The sequence below is a fragment of the Schistocerca gregaria genome, chromosome X (assembly GCF_023897955.1).
Source record: "Schistocerca gregaria isolate iqSchGreg1 chromosome X, iqSchGreg1.2, whole genome shotgun sequence".
Taxonomy (NCBI): domain Eukaryota; kingdom Metazoa; phylum Arthropoda; class Insecta; order Orthoptera; family Acrididae; genus Schistocerca; species Schistocerca gregaria.
This window is the reverse complement of record NC_064931.1, coordinates 555,323,947-555,343,647: the sequence shown is the minus strand read 5'-3', so window position 1 is coordinate 555,343,647 and position 19,701 is coordinate 555,323,947. Positions and strand designations below refer to the sequence as shown.

Sequence of the window (19,701 nt, the reverse complement as noted above, 5' to 3'; positions counted from 1 at the left end):
GAAAGTCTGGAAAGCTGTTCATTTAGCACATGAGACCAGCCAGACATGAAGAAGTGGAGGATTTAGTGTTTCAATAGTTCCAACACATGCACTCACAGTGAGCCCCTTGTTTCAAGAAAAGGCTGGCAATGGTGTTTTCAGAAAAGGCATAAAATCAGTACTGTCAGTGGCTGTGGGGACTCACATAGAGTAAATGAGGAAGTTGTCAATGAGAGGGAACAGGAACTTCAATCCAAGCTCTCTCATTTGTATAACCAAAGAGATGTGTTTGATATGGATGAAGTCTGCATTCCTATAACTTGATGCCCCCCCCCCCCCCAAAAAAAAAAAAAAACATGTCACGAGCAAAAAATGTCATGAAGGAAAAAAATAGCAAGGATAGACTGGCAGTGATCTTGGGTTGTAATTCATATGGTTCTGTGAAGCTCAAACTATTAGTGATTGGAAAATACAAAAACCCACATTGTTTTAAAAACGTCAGTCTATTCAGTCTGCCAGTTCACTACAAGAATAACAAGAAAGCCTGAATGATCAAATACCTCTTCCGTAGATGGATCTTAAAGGTTTGACGATAAATGACTGTAAGGAAGAGAAACCTTTTGTTAACTTTGGATCACTGCTCTGCACATAAGTTTGATGAGCAGGAGCTTCTGAACATAGAAGTTGTATTCTTACCAGCTAACACGTTTGATGACCTGGAGCTTCTGGAACATAGAAGTTGTCTTTTTACCAGCTAATACTATGAGCTGTATGCAGTCACTGGATTAAAGAATAATCCCTTTACTAAAGCATAAATACATATGCTGACTTGTTAAGTCTGTTTTCAGTGCATTCAGACTACAAGAAACAGCTTCACATTGGAATGTACTTGAAAGCTGTTCGCAGCATAGCTGCTGCTTCGGGTGAAGTTACAACAGACACCAAACTAACTGTTTTAAGAAGGCCTGGACAGTAGCTGATAATGCCACTGAATCTGAACAGGAAACTGATGAGCCAACATCTGAACTTATTCATAATGTGTGTGGATACAATTTTGGATTTTGATGCTGCTGTCTACAGGCTTATACCTGGTTGATGACAACAACTGTGCTGCTGAAGAACCAGTCATCATTTCTGCTAATTGTACAAAAGAGAATAATAATGTATTGCTGTCTTCTTCTGAGGAGGAACATGAAGATATGACTCTGCTATCCCACACTGAAGTTGAAGCTGCAGTTGCTGTTCTCATCAGAGTTGCTGCCACTTCTGGCATGTCCATGGCATTTCAAGCTGCTCTGTATTTGTTATCTTCAGGTAGTGTCATAATATTATGACCACCAGTCTGACAAACAACAATTAATGGTTTTGTTTTTCAATTTAGTGTGTTGAGGTAAAATGTGCAGTGGATAAGAATTATTGTAAAACAGAACATGTTCTGATTAAAAATTAGCGTATTAAAGAACAGTACATTAAAGTGTTTCTTAAGACTATTATGTGTTGCATTACTTGAGGCACTAACTCAATGGGTAGAACATTGCTCCACAGTATGTGTGTAATTGTATTGTTTGAGAAAAAAATGATGGCAAGCTTTTGACAATATTTACATGTATCTTCTCAATTTAAAAAATGGCAGAAATACTACTGTACATATACAGTGCAGTTATTTTTACTTTTTCTAAGAGATCATGAAAACAAAGCACCTTCATTCATTGGTACCCATAAAAAGAGAGTAAGTGAACTTAATAGTTAAATATTTGTAGAAAAAATTTCATTAATGTGAACTTTCTTAAAGCAAATTGGCTATTTTTTCTCTCAAAATTTGGTTAAACTAGGGTCTATTATGTATTGTTTTACTGATGATGTGACATCTGTAAGAAATAAAAGGAACCTGCTATTTGACAGTCTATCTACAGTCCTTCATGTTTGTTTAGGACATAAAACATAGTGATTAAAATAGCTTACTGCGTTCATTAGCTGTCAGACATACACTGAGGTGACAAAATGTTATGGAGGAGGAGAGATTAGTGTTTAACATCTAGTCAACATTGAGGTCATTAGAGACAGAATACAAGCTCGTATTAGGGAAGGATGAGGAAGGAAATCTGTCATGTCCTATGAAAGAAACCACCCTCACATTTGTCAGAAGTGATTTAGGGAAATTATGGAGAACCTAAATGTGGATGGCTGGTTGTGGGTCAGACCATTGTCCTCCCGTGTGTGAATCCAGTGTTCTAACCTTGCTTGGTAAAAAAGTCATAGGATAGAAATATGCACATATAAAGATGGTGGTAGTATCATGGACAAAAGGTACAAAAAGGAGGTTTACTGGCAGACCTGTTGTATGTACTCAGGTGATTTATGTGAAAATGTGTCCTTTGTTATTATGGCTACACAACAGGTATTAACGGACTTTGAACACAAAGTGATAGTTGGAGCTAGATGAATGAGGTGTTCCATTTTGCAAATCGTTAGGGAATTCTACATTCTGAGATCCACAATGTCGATAGTGTGCTGAGAAAATCTAATATCAGGCATTACCTCTCACCAGAGGCAACGCAGTGGCTGGTGGCGTTTACATAACAATCAAGAGCAACAGAGGTTTTGTAGGGTTGTCAGTGCCAACAGACAACTAATATTATGGGAAATAACTGCAGAAATCAATGTGGAATGTATGATGATTGTATCCAATAGGACCGTGTGGCGAAATTTGGCATTAATGGGCTATGGCAGTGGACAGCCAATGCAAGTGCCTTTGCTGACAGCACGACATCAACTGCAGCACATTTCTTGACTTGTGACCATATCAGTTGGAACCTAGATAACTGGAAAACTGTGGCCTGGTCAGATGAGCCTCAATTTCAGTAGGTAAGAGCTGATGGTAGGGATGGAGTGTGGTGCAGACCCCACGAAGCCATGGACCCAAGTTGTCAAGAAGGCACTGTGCAAGCTTGTGGTGGCCCCATAATGGTGTGGGCTGTGTTTACATGGAATGGACTGGGTTTTCTGGTCCAACTCAACCAATCATTGACTGGAAATGGTTGTGTTAAGCTAGCTGGAGAGCACTTACAGCCATTCATGGACCTCATGTTCCCAAAAAATGATGTGATGTTACTGACCCATAAATGTGCATGATTGGTGTGAAGAACATTCTAGACAATTTGAGTGAATGATTTGGCCATGCAGATTGTCCAACATGAATCCCACTGAACAGTTATGGGATGTAATTAAGAGGCCAGTTCATCACAAAGTTCTACACCAGCAACACTTTCACAATAATGGATTGGTCTAGGAGCATTGCTCAACACTTCTGCAGGGGTCTTCCAACAACTTGTAGAGTCCATGCCACATCGAGTTTCTGCACTACTCTGGGCAAAAGGAGGTCTAACATGATATTAGGAGGTAATCCATGACTTTTGTTACCTCAGTGTAATATGAGTCCTTTACTTACCACATGTTCCATTCCAGTTATAATGTAAGTTTTGTCTGTGTGCTTTACAGATACTTAGCTCTCCTGTACGTGATATGAACCATGGACTATGCAAGCTGGCTGTTGGAGAGGCAACAATATCTGTTGACACATATTCAGACAATAGTTTACAGTTAAAAATGTGCCTTCAATGTTTCTTGTTGGAGGATATTCGACCTGATAACAGCATTATTATAAAGAAGTGAGTTTATTTGGTTTTTCACCTCCTATTTCATTTCAAATACAGCTGAAGTATCTGAGAATAATGCATGAAAGATAAAACTTATAAGTACAGCCTAATATCATTATAAACACTGTTATACAAAAATCAAAGATGGTTTATTATGTAGTAGTTGCCAAGTATTTTGACCATAATTTATTCTCAGATTCAGTGCTTTTTGAAAATGGGGTTGCATGAATGCCTAGTTTTGTTTCAGTTAATGATTCTTATGATGCTTTCCTGGATTATAAAAGTGCTAGGGGCAACTGTAGAATTACCCAGAATATCACACTGTATCTTAGGGTAGCCTGTGTGAATGTATAGTATGGAACTGTTTTGTCTCTATTAGGTGTCAACAGCATACTGAAGGCAGTGCAGCCAGTACTTATTTTAGCATTTACCGGCTGAATATGTTTATTCCATTTTAGATTATCTTGTAACTACATACCCAAGAATTTGAATTCAGAGTTAGTTGCTAGTGATTTTTTGTTTACTGTTACAAGTGGTTGAGAGAAATTTGTATTTTGTGTGGTGTAGAAGCTCATGTAAACAATCTTTCCAGTTTTGGTGATTAGTCTGTTGTTTATAGCCCCATTGCTGAGTTGTTCAGTAAAAAAATTCACAGCTAATATGTTGTCCTCTTTGAATAGTGCAGTTGTGTTATATGCAGATGTAATTGTTCTTTGAGCATCTTCATTCAGGCTCAAGTCACTGCTATACAGGCAGAATAGCAGAGACCACAGTATTGAACCCTGGGGCACATCATGCTTAACTGTTTCACTTCCAGATAGAATTTCAGTTACTGAATTGAGTTACTTGTCTGTGTACATCCCGGTGACCTTCTGTATGCAGTTACTTAGATATGATGCAATCCATTTATTTGCCAGTCCTCTGGCATCACACTGTTCAGTTTTTTCAGGTATATTTAATGATACACTATACCTGCCTTTGATAGATCTAGAAACATATCTGTAGTGCATTGTTTTGTATCCAAAAGATCTGTTATTGTACTAATGTAGTCATATACAGCCATTTCTGTAGGTATGTTGATTATAAAGCTGAGAAACACTTAGTACCATACACCTTTTTTTGTCACTGAAGCCCATTTTTTTTGGATAAGTTTTTTTTAAGTGTTAGAGAGAAGCAGGATGAAATTGTAAGAGCCTGATAACTTGTCACTTATGTTTTCACCTTTTCTTAGAAAATAGGAATTATTTTTGAGATTTTCAGTGACTCTGGAAAAGTACTTTCCTGTAAAAAACAGTCACAGAAGTGGGTTAGTGGTTCTGCAATATTATGCATAGAATGTCATGAAGACCAACTCCATTAGAATTTTTTTAACCACTGAGATCTTTCACATCATCTAATGTAGTCGCTAAGACTGTGCTAATTAACATTGACTCTGTGTACATGTGAATTCACTTGTTTACTGGTTGATATTTTGTGTTTGGGCTATTTTTAACCATTACTTCCACTATACTTGGAAACAAGTTATTGAAAGTGGTCATTAAAGCTTCAAGTTTAGTTATCATTTCATTGTTGTGTTCAAATTCCATGTTTATGTACATTGCTTTATTTTCCCCATCTTTTCAGTCTGTCGTATAAGAATAAAGGAACCTTTATCATACTAGAAGTACAGTGCATCCTATGTAGCTAATGGAACATTTTTAGTTTTTCTAGTAAAATAATTTCCAAAAAGTGGATGTTATTGCATCCTATCAATCATTTCTTCAAAATAATGGGATCTATGACTGTAGCACTAATCATGCCTCACAATCCAATGATAGAGAAATGAAGTTGGAAATTCTTTCCACTGTAATCTATCATGAAACTGTTGGTGGTCTTTTTAAATTTAGTATGGCATACTGAAAAGTAATGCCTCCAGATTTTTTACATCAAAACTCATAAAGCTTCTTAAAAAAACAAATGTTATTAACATTCTACATTTTTATTCATCATCTCTACATATTTATTTCTCAGCATAGCCACCCTGGCAATGAACACACTTTTCCTAATGAGAGAGGAGTTTGTTGATATCATCATTGTAGAAGGATTGATTTTGTTGTTAGAACCACAGCCTCAGATCTTCTTGTACTACTACATCACTATCATAGTGAACTTCTTGAAGGTGTACTTTAAGTTTTGGAATCAGATGAAAATCAGGTGGGGGCCAAATTGAGACTGTGTGGAGGATGATCAATGACAATGAACATAAGGTATCGGAGTGTTGCAAATGTCACACTGCTCATGTATTGTTTGTCATTATTATATTGAAAGGTATGGTACTCCACATGTGGACAAAATCTTCAAATTTGAAACTTGATTACAGCATATTCTTTCACGTAGACTAACATAGTTACATTAGACACTGCATGTTACATGCCACAGTTCAGAGCCCTCTAGCAACAGAGGACTGCAAATATGTAGACATGTGGAATGAAGATATAGAATGTTAAAACATTTGTTTTATTTAAAAAGCTTTTATGAGTTACCATATAAAAACTTTGGAGGCATTACTTTTCAGCACGCCTTGTATTACTGGCTGCAACTTCTGTAAATTTCATTTCTTTGTAAATGGCATTAATGGTAGTACATAATTAGTTTTAATCAAGCGAAAAATTATCTAAACATCACATTATATACGCTCTAGCTGAAATGCGTCTTAATGTCCTGTATGTAAAATTTACCACTCACTGGCCCAGGTAATGATAGACACACAGAAGGTCATTACATTTTTATTATATCCTGTAGATTGTAATGAATTTCTTGTTCAGATGAAATATGCATATAAGTTGGCTTACTGCTTTCTTGCGGTGTGTTACAAATTGAGAGAAACTTGTTGACCTGAAAATCAACATGTCATAAAATTTCGGTGTCATTTATCAACAGCAGCAGGATTTTTTGATTCCAGTAATATGAAACACAATTATCAGAGACCATATGGAGCTAGAAAAATGTGTCAGATCTACTAATAAATTATCAGAAAATGATCAGGGTTGTATGCTGATTGTTTATATGGAACGACACTTAGTTGAGAGAGGTTGTTGAAGGGTAATCCATTTGGTTTGTTGCTCCAGTTACTTTTATATTGTGCTGAAAATACGCATATTCCAGTGCAAATAAATTTTGTATCAAATGTCTTTTAAAAGAAGTTTCCAATGAGTGATGGTGCTTCTTGCTATCAACACAGTTAAATGCCATCGTACTCCTCTACCCCCAGACTTGAACATTACCAGTGGTAGCACACTATCATGTGTACAAGAACAGATAAGAAAACATTACAAAACAAAGAGTGATGGAAAGAACTTGTTACCGTGCTATTTTGCAGGAGCTGTTCAAAATGATGACTGCCATGATCATGATACATTGTACAATGGTGCACAGTGGACTGTCTTACATGCTCAAGAATTCCTGGAGATTCATAAGCCCGTCCATACTGTATGACTGCTAATGTGCAACTAACACTGCTAAAAGCAAAACCTGAGACAGGGCTGAGCAGAACACAGTTCAAGTCTGAGGGCAAAGAGGTAAGAGGTTATTTAACTGTGTTGTAAACAGTGGGTCAACAGAAATGTTTTCTTTGCAAACACTACTTGCATTATTTTATATTACATACATGTGGAATGGTGTGCAGATATTCTAAGTGCACTATATTCACAAAAGTAACTGTGGTAACAAACCAAATTAATTGCTCTGGAACTCTGTGACAAGCTGCTGTTGACACCAAAAGTTTCTGTTGTTAAAACACTTGACAAAGAGCCCTGATCAGCATTTGAATGCTCATAAGTAGACTTGAAACTTATCCTGTATACCTTATACAGTATCTAGAAATCCAAACAAAGTAAGGTGTCAGAAACTCAGTTTCCAATTGCTGAATGGAACGAAAACTATCAAAGAAATATATGGTGCAACCACTTATGCATATATAAAGAAAAAAATAAAACTTCTAAAAATTACAAACTAATTTTGTTTATAGAAGCATTGTTTATTAACTATATGTCATTATCTTACACCAGTGCAAAATACTATTGGGAAACTATTAAAGTCACATCAGTATGAAACTGTTCTATAGCTGACCAACACACATACATATAAATTATCAGATTTTACAATTAGAAACAAGAGTGAGGAAAAGCAACCACTCACAGTAAATGAATGGTGAGTAATCCACAGAAACATGTAGCCCCAATTTCTAAACTGCATTAGTGTTTGTGTGTTCACTGTTTTTCTGATAGAAATAATTTCTCTCTCTCTCTCTCTCTCTCTCTCTCTCTCTCTCTCTCTCTCTCTCTTTCTCTTTCTAACTGTAAGTGGGTAACATATACAGGGCAAGACATAGTTAATGTAAAGTATTGGGATACCCCATTTGAGATGTGTGTGTGTGTGTGTGTGTGTGTGTGTGTGTGTGTGTGTGTGAGAGAGAGAGAGAGAGAGAGAGAGTGAGTGAGTGAGTCAGTGGAAGAGTGAGCAAGGAAGACAGAGAACAGAGATAGAGAGAGATTTCTTATCAGTTACTGTGTATGCACCATCCATGAATCAATTGAGGGCAAGTGGTTGCCTTTCCTTAGTTTTGTCTGGTGTTGCCATCATGTAAATTCCTTTATCAGGATACTATACATAATACCTTATAAAAAAATTTCATCTTATATCATTGTCCTAATGAGTTAAACCAAATGTGAATTCTGAATGAAAATATTTGAAATACAGAAATTCTGTTGCATTACACAGGAAATGCTTGGTGAAGAGTCCTGGTGATTTGTCTTAATGTGTGAGTCTGAAACATTTATAAGTGCCTTAGTTGTTTTGGATCCATACTTGTTGTGGATCATCAACATATTAAGTTCATAATATTAGGTTCAGGTGGGCAATACACATTCTACTCTTTTATTTTTGTAGATTGTCATATTATTTTATCATCGCCTCACTTACAAATACAATTCTGTTTTTGCAAACTCATTGCAATTTTAATAGTAATTTACTTATTGCCACAGAAGTCATTCTTATTCATTTATATTTAAAAAATAGAGTATTTGTGAATATTGGGATAGACTCTCAGTAACAGCTTTACAACAACTGTCTATTCTCTTTTAATAGTCCATTGCTGGAACTAAGTTGAAGTAACACATTCAAAACTTTTTCTGCCATAGGGCCTAATTTACCAACAAAAAAGAAAATTTAAGTCACTGAGTGGCAATATTAAACTTTTTTCTAATTATTTTTATACAAATATCTGAAGAATTATTGGGACGTGTTTTGCTGGCTGATAGTAACAGTGATGGAACTTAGTGCAAAATTCGTAGCCGTGGTTCAGGACAGAGTAACAGTTATCTGTTTGTGTGTGTGATGTACATCTACCTTATATGTTAAATGGATAATTTTTACTGTTGACTAAGCCACATGACTACACCATAGCATTTAAGTGGATTAATATATTGTTGACCAAGCCAGATTGCTTCATTTGTCTTTTTCGATATATATAACTCATGTTATTACTTCTTCTGAGGAAGACAGGTTTATATGTGTTGAAACCTAGGTGAAGTAGTGAATAAACTTCTGACATGCATCTATTTGTCTATATGATTCCCATTTTATCCATAATTCTTCAGTTGCTGACTGCGGCGTAGTTCAGCAAGTCTTTGTATTTTTGACTTTTGCAGTTTTGTAAGGCTTATCAACAAATGTGCATGTCCAAATGTGCAGTTAGGAAACATTCTGCACATTTAAAAAAAAAAAAAAAAAAAAAAAAAAAAAAAAAAAAAAAAAAAAAAAAAAAAACACTATACGTTAAAATAACAGTTGTAACTTTCCAATAAATTCACATCATGTGATGAATTATTACGAACTTTTTTGTTCATGTTCATTATGGAAAGACTTCATATTGTTGTTTTGTGTTTTCTTTACCTCATCCAAATTTCTTTGCAAGTAATTTGAGCTACTTGTTTCATATGAATGCAGTTAGTAACATATATGATGTAATTCCCTATTAAGGCATTTTGAGCATATTGTATACACTGTACTTTTATGTGTTTTTTGGTCATGATTATCATATTAAAAGATTGTGGTCCAATTCCAGCTACAAGTTTTTTTTCCAGTCTGCTCTGATTACCAAAATCTGATAATCTCATGATCAACGAATGTTAAACTTTGAACTTCCTTCCCATTGTGAAGAGTCAAAACTTTTCATTTCCTTGATATCTTCTTCAATACCTTTTGCTGACCTGTCTGGTCATCCTTGTTGTCTTATAATTCCCTACAGTCTGATGATTTGTTATATGCTAAACTTATTGTTGCTAAATGAGAAAGTATCAGACTAGTAATCCAATCTTCAATTAATATCAATATTTTTTATGTTTTACAGTACCTTTCCACTCAGGCATTGATTTTTCCAGTGAAATTGAACACTGTTTTTAGTTTTAGGTTCCTTACAACTGATGGGATAAGTCACCAAGGTAATCAGGAATGGGCAGATCTGTAGAGAGTGTAAATTGGTCTGTTCATGACGATCCTAACTTCATTCATAAGCATGCAAGATCTTCAAATGTGTATAGATCATCACTGCAGTGAATTATGCAATAAGACTTTAAACTTCACCCTTACAAGATCCATTTGGTTGCAAGGATTAAAGCCTTAATTTGCCAGACATAGGCTGCAGTTCGTTAATGATGTGACTGAGTGACTTTCATGTAATAACATTCAGTATCGACGGTGCTCATTTTCACCTTAACATTCATGCCATAAGCAAAATCACTGCTACTGGAGTGCAACAAATCTCAAATAGAAACATGATAAAATACTTCATTCACCAAAAGTTATTGCTGGGCCTATGATGTTGGCTCAAGAAATAAGTGACCTGTGCTTTTTCGAGGACGAGAGTGGTCGTGCAGTACAGTGAATTCAGAATATTATGTGATGATTTCAAATGATATTTTAGTGCCTGAGTTGCTAAACTTTCCTGATTATCACCACAGAAAATGGTTGTAGCAAAACAGACACACAGCACATATGTCCATTGCGTCTATACTGCGAGTTCATGAAATTTTCCATGCCAGACTGATCTCCAGGAGGGGTGGCATAAATTGGCACCCATGCTGTCCAGATTTGAACCCCATGGATTTTTTCTTACGGGGATATGTCAAATGTAAAGTGTATTTCAAAAATAATTCAATTTTTCCAGAGCAACTGAAAGAATATATCTGTATTGAAATGGCAGCCATCCCAGTGTCTATACATTGAGCAATCATGCAAAATTTTCTTCACCACTTAAATGCGTGCCATAGGTGTCCTGGATTGCATTTCAGTGACATTAAGAAGTTAATTCCTAAACTATTTATTTCAATAATAAATAAAGATTTTGTTGATAGACTTCAAACTCCTTTTTTTATTTTGACACGTCTTTTAAGACACCCTGTATAAAGGACACACCAATCTCATAGGTGCCTTTGCACACTTGTGATTTTATTGCTTATGTGAATTATAATTTGTACACCTATATACCTATAAGAGGAAAACTAAAGCGTAAATGCACATAAGAGCATACATAGTTCAAACATAATTGTTATAAGGCACAAGATCTTACATCACATGGTGATCTACAATACATAATCTATGTTGGTAGTGTAGACTCTGGTAATAAAACTATCAAAGAGCTTATAAACACAGTTTTGTATTGCATACTATTATTCTTAATTGCACATGAGTGACAGGATACAAGCAGGCTAGTTCCCTTTCTTTTAACATTATAACTTTCAATAGTCTTGCGAAAAATAGCTGAATTTTGTTTATTGTTGGCTCATATACTCAACAACCCTGTTAAATTCTCTTTCTAAAAGAAATTTCTTCAGTGTTACATGCAAAATATAGTGACTTTTGAAGCTTTGTAGGTTACTTCACAGTTCTTTTACTAATTCAGTAGTGGAGTATTGAAGTCCTTTATTCAAAAATTTGTAGCATATGTGTGTGACATCTTAACTAATTTTTGTATCTTGCGTTATAAATGCGTGTGATATGATTAGTTTCCAGTCTTCTGCAATCTCATTATGCAGTCATCATGGTCTTGAATACATATATAGGGATTTTAAACTTAACACAATTTCTGCAAGATATGTTATTCACTTTTGCAGTATGATCTGAATGGCTTCTTACTGGTAGTGTGATTTTTTTTTCGTTCCTGTCATGGTGAAATTTCTCCATATTGTGTGTATTGTCCCATCAGACCTTGACAGACATTGCACAAAAGTTTTTTTTATGCATAATGAACCTGTTAAACTATAACTATTGAAATCTTACTTGAATAAGAAAAGTTGGTTGTATTCTTTTTGTGCTGCAGAGAAAACAAGTTTTATCAACTAAATTAGTGGAAGAGCATGAGAAGATATTCACTTACACACACATACTTTCTGTGCCTGTACTAAGATGGGCTCATATTTTAGCATTCATATGCCATTTTTTACAGCAAGATCTATTAATTTTACAGAATATTTCAGTCTCATGGTGGTGAAATGAAAATGGAAAGCAGCAATATATCAGTTTCCACCCCACCAGTCATAGATATCAGTTACCATCAAACACAGGGTGGTGATCGGTGCATTAATGTACTAGTGGAAAGAACCCGACTCAACTTCTCTGTGCCATTTTTTGTGAACCTAGGAAGGTTTATTTTGGATTCACTTCCTGGAGAGAGACCAGCAGATGGAGGTGTTGTTAATCATGGTTATGTAGGTGACCTTGGAAGTCAGGTAGGTGTTTCATGCCTCATTTTTTAAGCAACTTCTATATAAGGAAAAATAGTTACTGAGTAATTCTAATTCTATAGTTGCATTTGCAGGGTGTCATTACACCATTACTCTAATGTCCTTTACATCACAATTTTATTATCTAAAATATCAATTTGAAAGGCTGAAATTAGATGGGGACAATATGCACCACAGCCTCAGAACATTACCTATGAGTAACCAACATTATCATTCTGAAAACTTTAAAAAGTAGAATGATGTCTTTAATTTATGAACCATAGTTTAACTCTTTGAGAAAAAGATGATGCAAACAAGGAAAACGGATTTGATATTATGGCATGAAGCAGTCTCACTAAATACCATATATAAAAACAAAGATGCTGTAACTTACCAAACGAAATCATTGGTATGTTGATAGAGACAATAAGAAACACAAACACACACACAAATTTCAAGCTTTCGCAACCCAAGGTTGCTTCATGAGGAAAGAGGGAAAGAGAGGGAAAGACGAAAGGATATGGGCTTTAAGGGAGAGGGTAAGGAGTCATTCCAATCCCAGGAGCAGAAAGGCTTAACTTAGAGGGAAAAAGGACAGGTATACACTCACTCACACACACACACACACACACACACACACACACACACACACACACACACACACACACATATCCATCCGCACATATACAGACACAGGCAGACATATGAAAAGGCAAAGAGGTTGGGAAAAGATGTTTAGTTACAAACTCATCATGAATGTGTGCTAAGTATACTGGAGTTTTAACTGAATGAAAATGAGAGCATATGCAGCATATGGAAAATATCTTCATGCACAGTGAAGCTTAGAACAGAGGCATCTCAAAATCTGTGAATTATGTTTCTATGAAGTGCTAAGAACTAATATTCTGTTACCACATTCCATGTATTCATTATAAAAAATAAATACTTATCTATAGGAGAGAAGCACTCCATATGCTATACTTCCTACTTCATCAAGGTAGCAATAAACATATCCCTATTCAGTTGCTTCACATTAGTGTTAGTTTTCAGAATAAGTTTATACTGACATTTAAAAATGGAGTATTAGAGTATCAAACAGTTATGAATATATAACTGAACATTAACTACAGAACAATTAACTACTTAAACAAAACCTTCTCAGATGATGAATTTGTGTTCTGGGCAGCAGTTCATCTTAGAATGCAGCCTTTTGTGTGAAATATTTGCCATTTGGACTGCACCAAAGTTCCATCTAGCCAGTACCTCTATTTTCTTTCTAGTTCCACAACAGCTCTTTTGAATACTGTATTAAGGTCGTATTTTTGCTAAAAAGTATATAGCTAAGATCATCCTGTTCACAGTGTAGGAATTGCTTAGAAATTGAAAGCCATGCGCTATACTGGAGTGTGCATTGATGCAAACCATATTAAGTGAAAGCTGTAAACCAGACCATTCTTAAATTAACATATTTGCTCTTCATGGATGATAAACTGTCATCTGTGTCCTTGCAGTCACAAGAAAAAATTGATTAAGCTACAAAAAATGTTCACATACTGATATTATTAGCTTTAAATAACTACTATAGTTAACACTGAAGTCTATTCACCCCTCCAATGCATCTTTGCCACACTGCTGGTTGTGGACTACACAGTGAGGAGGTGTAATATTAAACATGATGAACATCACCATTTCTACCCACAGACTCCCCAACATCACTTAGCTGAAAGCCAATAAAGTGCAGGGATTGTAATACTTTGCCATCACCCTGACATGCATACAGTGTTTACTAACTCTGTAGTATTTTTATAGGGAAAAAACACTCTTTCATCAAGTCAAAGAGAAATGTTATAACTTCAGAATTTTCATCAGTACATTATTGTAATAGCACCTACAGCTTCACACTTTGAAATTTGACATTTATTGCCCTTTATCAGTTTCTCACACAAATATTGTTTTATGGTTTAACATATTTAGTGCTTAACCATTTCACTGCTGTGAGCATGTATACACCTCCTGCTATGCCATTCCCCAGGTGTTATGGATGTGTATAAAGGTGCCACTTGGATCTTCCTATAGTGCTATGGAGTCAGAATGCATCCTGAGCTGCCAACCTCTCACTGGTGTGGATGAGTTGCTCCCACATATCAGTGAATAAAAAGGTTTTCAGTGTTTATTGTGAAACATATGTGCCTTATCTCATGCCATAATTTGCAGAAAACCTCATTTTGATATCTTGCATTGTTTATAAGATACAACAATTGTTATGACCTCATGGTTCCTGATGCGCAGGGACATGAATGGGTGCATAGCGAGCAACCATCCTTTGAATATAAAACCCAGCAACTTGAGAATGAAATGAGACATCCTTCTGCAACTAATTTTAAATAAGATTTCAATGTGTTATATACATTTCATTCACTGCAAGATATGAACTAAAATCAACCACATGAAAAGTTTACGGAATGAGTTTTTTCCTCTGCAAAATTTAAAATTTCAGACAATGTTTTCCTTAGTTTGATGCAACACAGTAACTATGTCATATAATGAAAACAAATTCAGTCCTTTATCAAACAAAGATATCAGACTCTAAAATGTGCAAAAATTAATTTTTTTCACAAAACAATTTTCTTAAAAATGGATGATACATGTTTCATAGCAGCCGGCAAGTCTGAATGGATGGAACAGAGCATGTCGTGTCCAACTGTCCATCGGATATAAAACTGAATAACTTGAGAATGAAATGAAATATCATTCCGCTCTAAATTTTAAATGAAATTTTCATACATTATCTACATTTAATTCACTGCAGTGTAAGAACTGAAATCTACCACATGCAAAGTTTATGCCATGCATTTTTACATCTGCCAACTCTTTAAAATTTCATGCAGTTCTTTACTTAATTTGACGCAGTGCAGTAAATATGCTGGATAATGAAAAAGAATCAGTTTTTTATAGAACACAAATATCAATCTGTAATATGTGGAAAAATCAAATTTTCACACCTGTAGTTTTCATATCGGCCATAATGTTTTGTCTTAGCACAGACAATGTTTTACTTAATTTGTTGTAGTGCAGTAAGCGTGATGGATAATGAAAAGAAATTCGGTTCCTTATTAATTGAAGATATCAGACTGTAAAATGTACAAAAATAAAATAATTTTTAAAAAAATTGGATGATATGTACATCATGTCCACCAGAATGCCATCTCTCAGCTCAGATACTGGCATTAGGCAAGCAGTACAGCCATAACAAAAGTAGCCTCAGCACAGAACACAAAGAGGTCATTTATAGCAGTGAAAAGGTAAAGGATGTTCAGTAGCCCACAGGTACAATTAATTAATTTATTTAGTTCTTAATCTTATCTTGAGAGTGATTAACAGAGAAAATGAACAACTGTAGTCCTGCATTACCACCATGAGGTTTAACTAACAACACCTGTTTATTATTAATTGCTCTCCATGCTTAACAACAGGAAACTATCAGTTTTTGAAATTATCTCTTTAGTCACAAATTCAGCCATATAATAATAATAATAATAATAATAATAATAATAATAATAATAATATTTATTCAACATCAAATAATCAAATACAATCCCTAGAAATAATACAGTTTCAGGACATCATACAGATCATTCTTCTGAATACGTCAGTTTATAAATTACAAACTAAAGATTCGTTTGTATTAATAAATTTTACATTTTGATGGATTTTACATTTGGTAGTATACAATCACAATATTACAAATATTGTTTTTATCAACATTATATTAGTTGTAGGTTACTTAAAACAATGAGCTTGACATACTTATGAAGTACTTTTCATACAGATATAATACTCGTCTATGGAATAAAAAGGGTTTTCAATTAGAATGCTTCTCAGCTGATCTTTTAATTTGTTAGTAGGAAGAGTTATGAGACTGTTTGCTAGGGCATAATATAAAAAGTAAATTCTCTTGTGTGCATGTACTTACTTAAATCTCAGTCAATAATCACACAACAATTTATTATGTACTGTAACCTCAAATAAAAGATCAACTATTTCCTTATGACTCTGAATGTGGCATTTGCTGGTGCATTTTGATGAACATGGAGGTATTTCTTTCTTACTTGGTCTTTACACCATGGCCAGCATCATTGGCTTTTCTGCTTCATTGGAAGCTTGTACAGTTTAATGTGAACAACATCACAGCTCATCTGCATATTTCTCAATGGCAGATATTGAATAATATCAGTACAAGTCAGTATATGCACTACTTTTTATTTACAAGCTTTAAGGAATTTTTTGGTTAGCATTGGAGGAAGATGTGCATCTCTAGTCTTCCACTGAACTGTACTTTTGTCTCTTGATAGATAATCATAATCCTCAGCCACAATTTTGTTAAATTATGTATCTTGAGTACTCTACCCTATTTCTTGCTATCTGAAGTCTTAAATGTCATCCACACTGTCCATTGGGTCTTGCCTTTCATAATACTCATTCTTCCTCTGGTGAAAATAACTTTCTTCAAAAGTAAATATGTATACTACCATAATTTTACTTGACAGCACTATTACATTTCCCTCACTAGCATTTTAACAATAGTAAGTTTCTCGCGCTTTGTGACTGCTACGAGGAGTTTGTTTCTCGATATTTTCTGATTTAGCTGAAATCTTTTACTGTGTGCACCATCATGTTCTCACGCACAAGTGAATACCTTATAGACACTGTAGGTTCATGGTTTTTATCTCATGCATAACACAAAGCAATATACACCCGTCCCATCTGCACAATCGTATATGCACTCTTGAATTTATAGAGCTCAGTCCCAGTATACTACAAGATTCTGTTTTCTGTTCTCCATTATTTTTAGCACTCATAAATGATGTTCAGCTTGCATTTAAGTGAAGACACATGTTTTGACTGTTTGGTACTATACTAAAAATATGAATAAAAAACAGTACAATACTTTTTACTGAAAAGAACATCATTGAATTAGTTTTAAGTTGTCAGGTTTCCAGCCAACTGAGTTCATTTCAATGGCACAACGTTATAGTGAGTGTCAGTCCAATCACATTATGACTGTTACTACACAATATTAAGCATATTAATTTTTTGTAAGTAATTTAGGAGTAATCGAGATAACTCACTGAATAGTGGACATGTTGGATTGTCAAAACACACTCAAAAGATAATGAAAATTTCAGTAGCTTTCAGATTAATTGTTTAACAAACTAGAGTACTCATACATGCAATGCATGTATGCTCAATCCCCTGCCCTGAGTCTAGGAAGATGGAGATTTGAGTCGAGGAAGATTATGGGAATGAAGGATGTACAGTGATGGATAGTCGAACCACTGGTGAACAGCATGGTTCAGTTGTTACAGTCTAGACTGATATTGGGTAATGAGGGTGGTGCTCCTTTGCAGCCAGTTCTTGAGGACGGTGTGAGGGTGTGTGAGGATATAGTGCAGGAAATATGTTTGCAGGCTAAGATTGGGGCATAATGCCTGCCTGTGATAACATTAGTAAGTCCTTCAGCAGAGAATGGTTGTGTGCTACCCATGAGCAGTCAGGCTATATAGGAGCAATTTTTGGTGTGGAATGGATAACAGCTATCAGAATGCAAGTACTATTGTTTGTTAGTGGGCTTGATGTGTACAGAGGTAGGATAAAACCATTAAAGACATTGTGGTCAGTGTGCAGGAAGGTGACACTTGGGCTGAGGAGGACTAGGTTTTACTACTATCCAGCTGTGATTATCTCTCTCTCAGTCATCTAATGACCCCATGGTTTCCTTCCAGGAACTCCTTACATCCAACTTGACTGCATCATCCTTTCTCAGATACCATCCCAGAAAGTAACATATTTTAAAAGAAGAAAGAAGATCCGTTTGCAACCTCAGTACAGACCATGATTTAATTTTCCTACATGAAGTCAAAAGACTCCTCCAGTGCCAATGGCACGATCTGACTCTTCCAACTGCAAGCTCTGTCATAGTGATCCTGTCCCAGAATCGCAAACTTAACCTCCAATCTCTACCTTAATCCTTAGGCCCATCTCAGAATCTTTTCCCTGAATCCAACCCCAGAGATCCCTACATACCCATCTTTTACATGCTTCCTAAAATCCATAAACCTAACAGTCCTGGATGAACTTTTGTAGCTGGTTACCAACACCTCCAAATAATTGCTCACAGCATACACAGAATAGCCTTTCATGTTACAAATACACACCACTACCTTCACCAACTCTCAACCTTCTCCCATTACCAGCAGCACCCCAGCTTATCAGTTTTGATGACACAACTCTATACACCAACATCACCCATGCCAGTGTTATTGCTGCTATCAAATACTACCCTCCCAATCTCCTCCAACTCCAAACCCACTGCATCATTTCACCTAACCAATTACACCCTCATACAGAATTACTTTTCCTTTGAGAATAATATACATAAGCAACTCAATGACATAACCATGGCCACCCATATGGAAACCTCCTATGTGAGTCTGTTTGTGGGCCAACTACAGGAAATCTTCCTAGCCTCACAAAACCCAAGCCCCTTTTCTGGTTCACATTAATCATGAGATCTTCATGATACGGATATAAGTCCGAGACACCTATCCTCATTCCTTCACAACCTGAATATCTTTTCTCATATACACCTCACTTGGTCATCCTCAGCCCAATGTGCCACCTTCATTGATGTTGACTTCTACCTCTTGGGTAGCTCCATGCTTACCTCTGTTCATATTTTTTACATATCTATTTCACTAGTTAATCAGGGAATGATTGTTTAGGGAAATTCTGTTTCCAGGCATTACATTTCCAGAATACAAAAAAGTAATGTAAAAATAATGTGTAATGTTAGTTCTAGAACACCCTACAGAAACCTCTTTAGAAGAACTGTTATCTGGAAAAGTGTTTCACAGTATGTTTATTCATTAATGTGCATCAATTGTCACACAGTATTTTTTTTCTCTCAAATACCAGTTCCTTTTTAATACAAGTATAAGAAATAAATTGCACAAAAAGTTTAAGGATTTAATCTTAATACAAAAAGGATTTCAAGTCCAGATGGCTAAGCACATTAAATCACCCATTTGCATGACATGGGAGACACCCTGGCCCCAAATCGAATCTTCTGCATAGGGTAGTGATGGGGGTTGTTGTGCTGGTCAGCCTGAATATGGTTTGGGCAATTTTCCCCATCCACCTATGTAAATATCAGGCTTTTCCACAAGTTATACCATAGATGCATAATGTGCAAACACTTTGAACCATGATCTCACACTTTACCATGCAGTTATACTAGGTGTCGATAC

At 35.6% G+C, this 19,701-nt stretch overlaps 1 protein-coding gene across 3 annotated transcripts in view; it reads left to right on the top strand.

The window, feature by feature from the left end:
- Nucleotides 1–19,701, top strand: part of LOC126297832 (intermembrane lipid transfer protein VPS13A-like) — a 759,301-nt gene that overhangs the window by 319,057 nt on the left and 420,543 nt on the right. For all 3 annotated transcript variants that reach the window (XM_049989081.1, XM_049989080.1, XM_049989079.1), the window contains exons 27-28: nt 3,478–3,647; nt 12,139–12,400. In XM_049989081.1, coding sequence (XP_049845038.1) covers nt 3,478–3,647; nt 12,139–12,400 — 432 coding nt within the window. The remainder of the gene's footprint in view (nt 1–3,477; nt 3,648–12,138; nt 12,401–19,701) is intronic.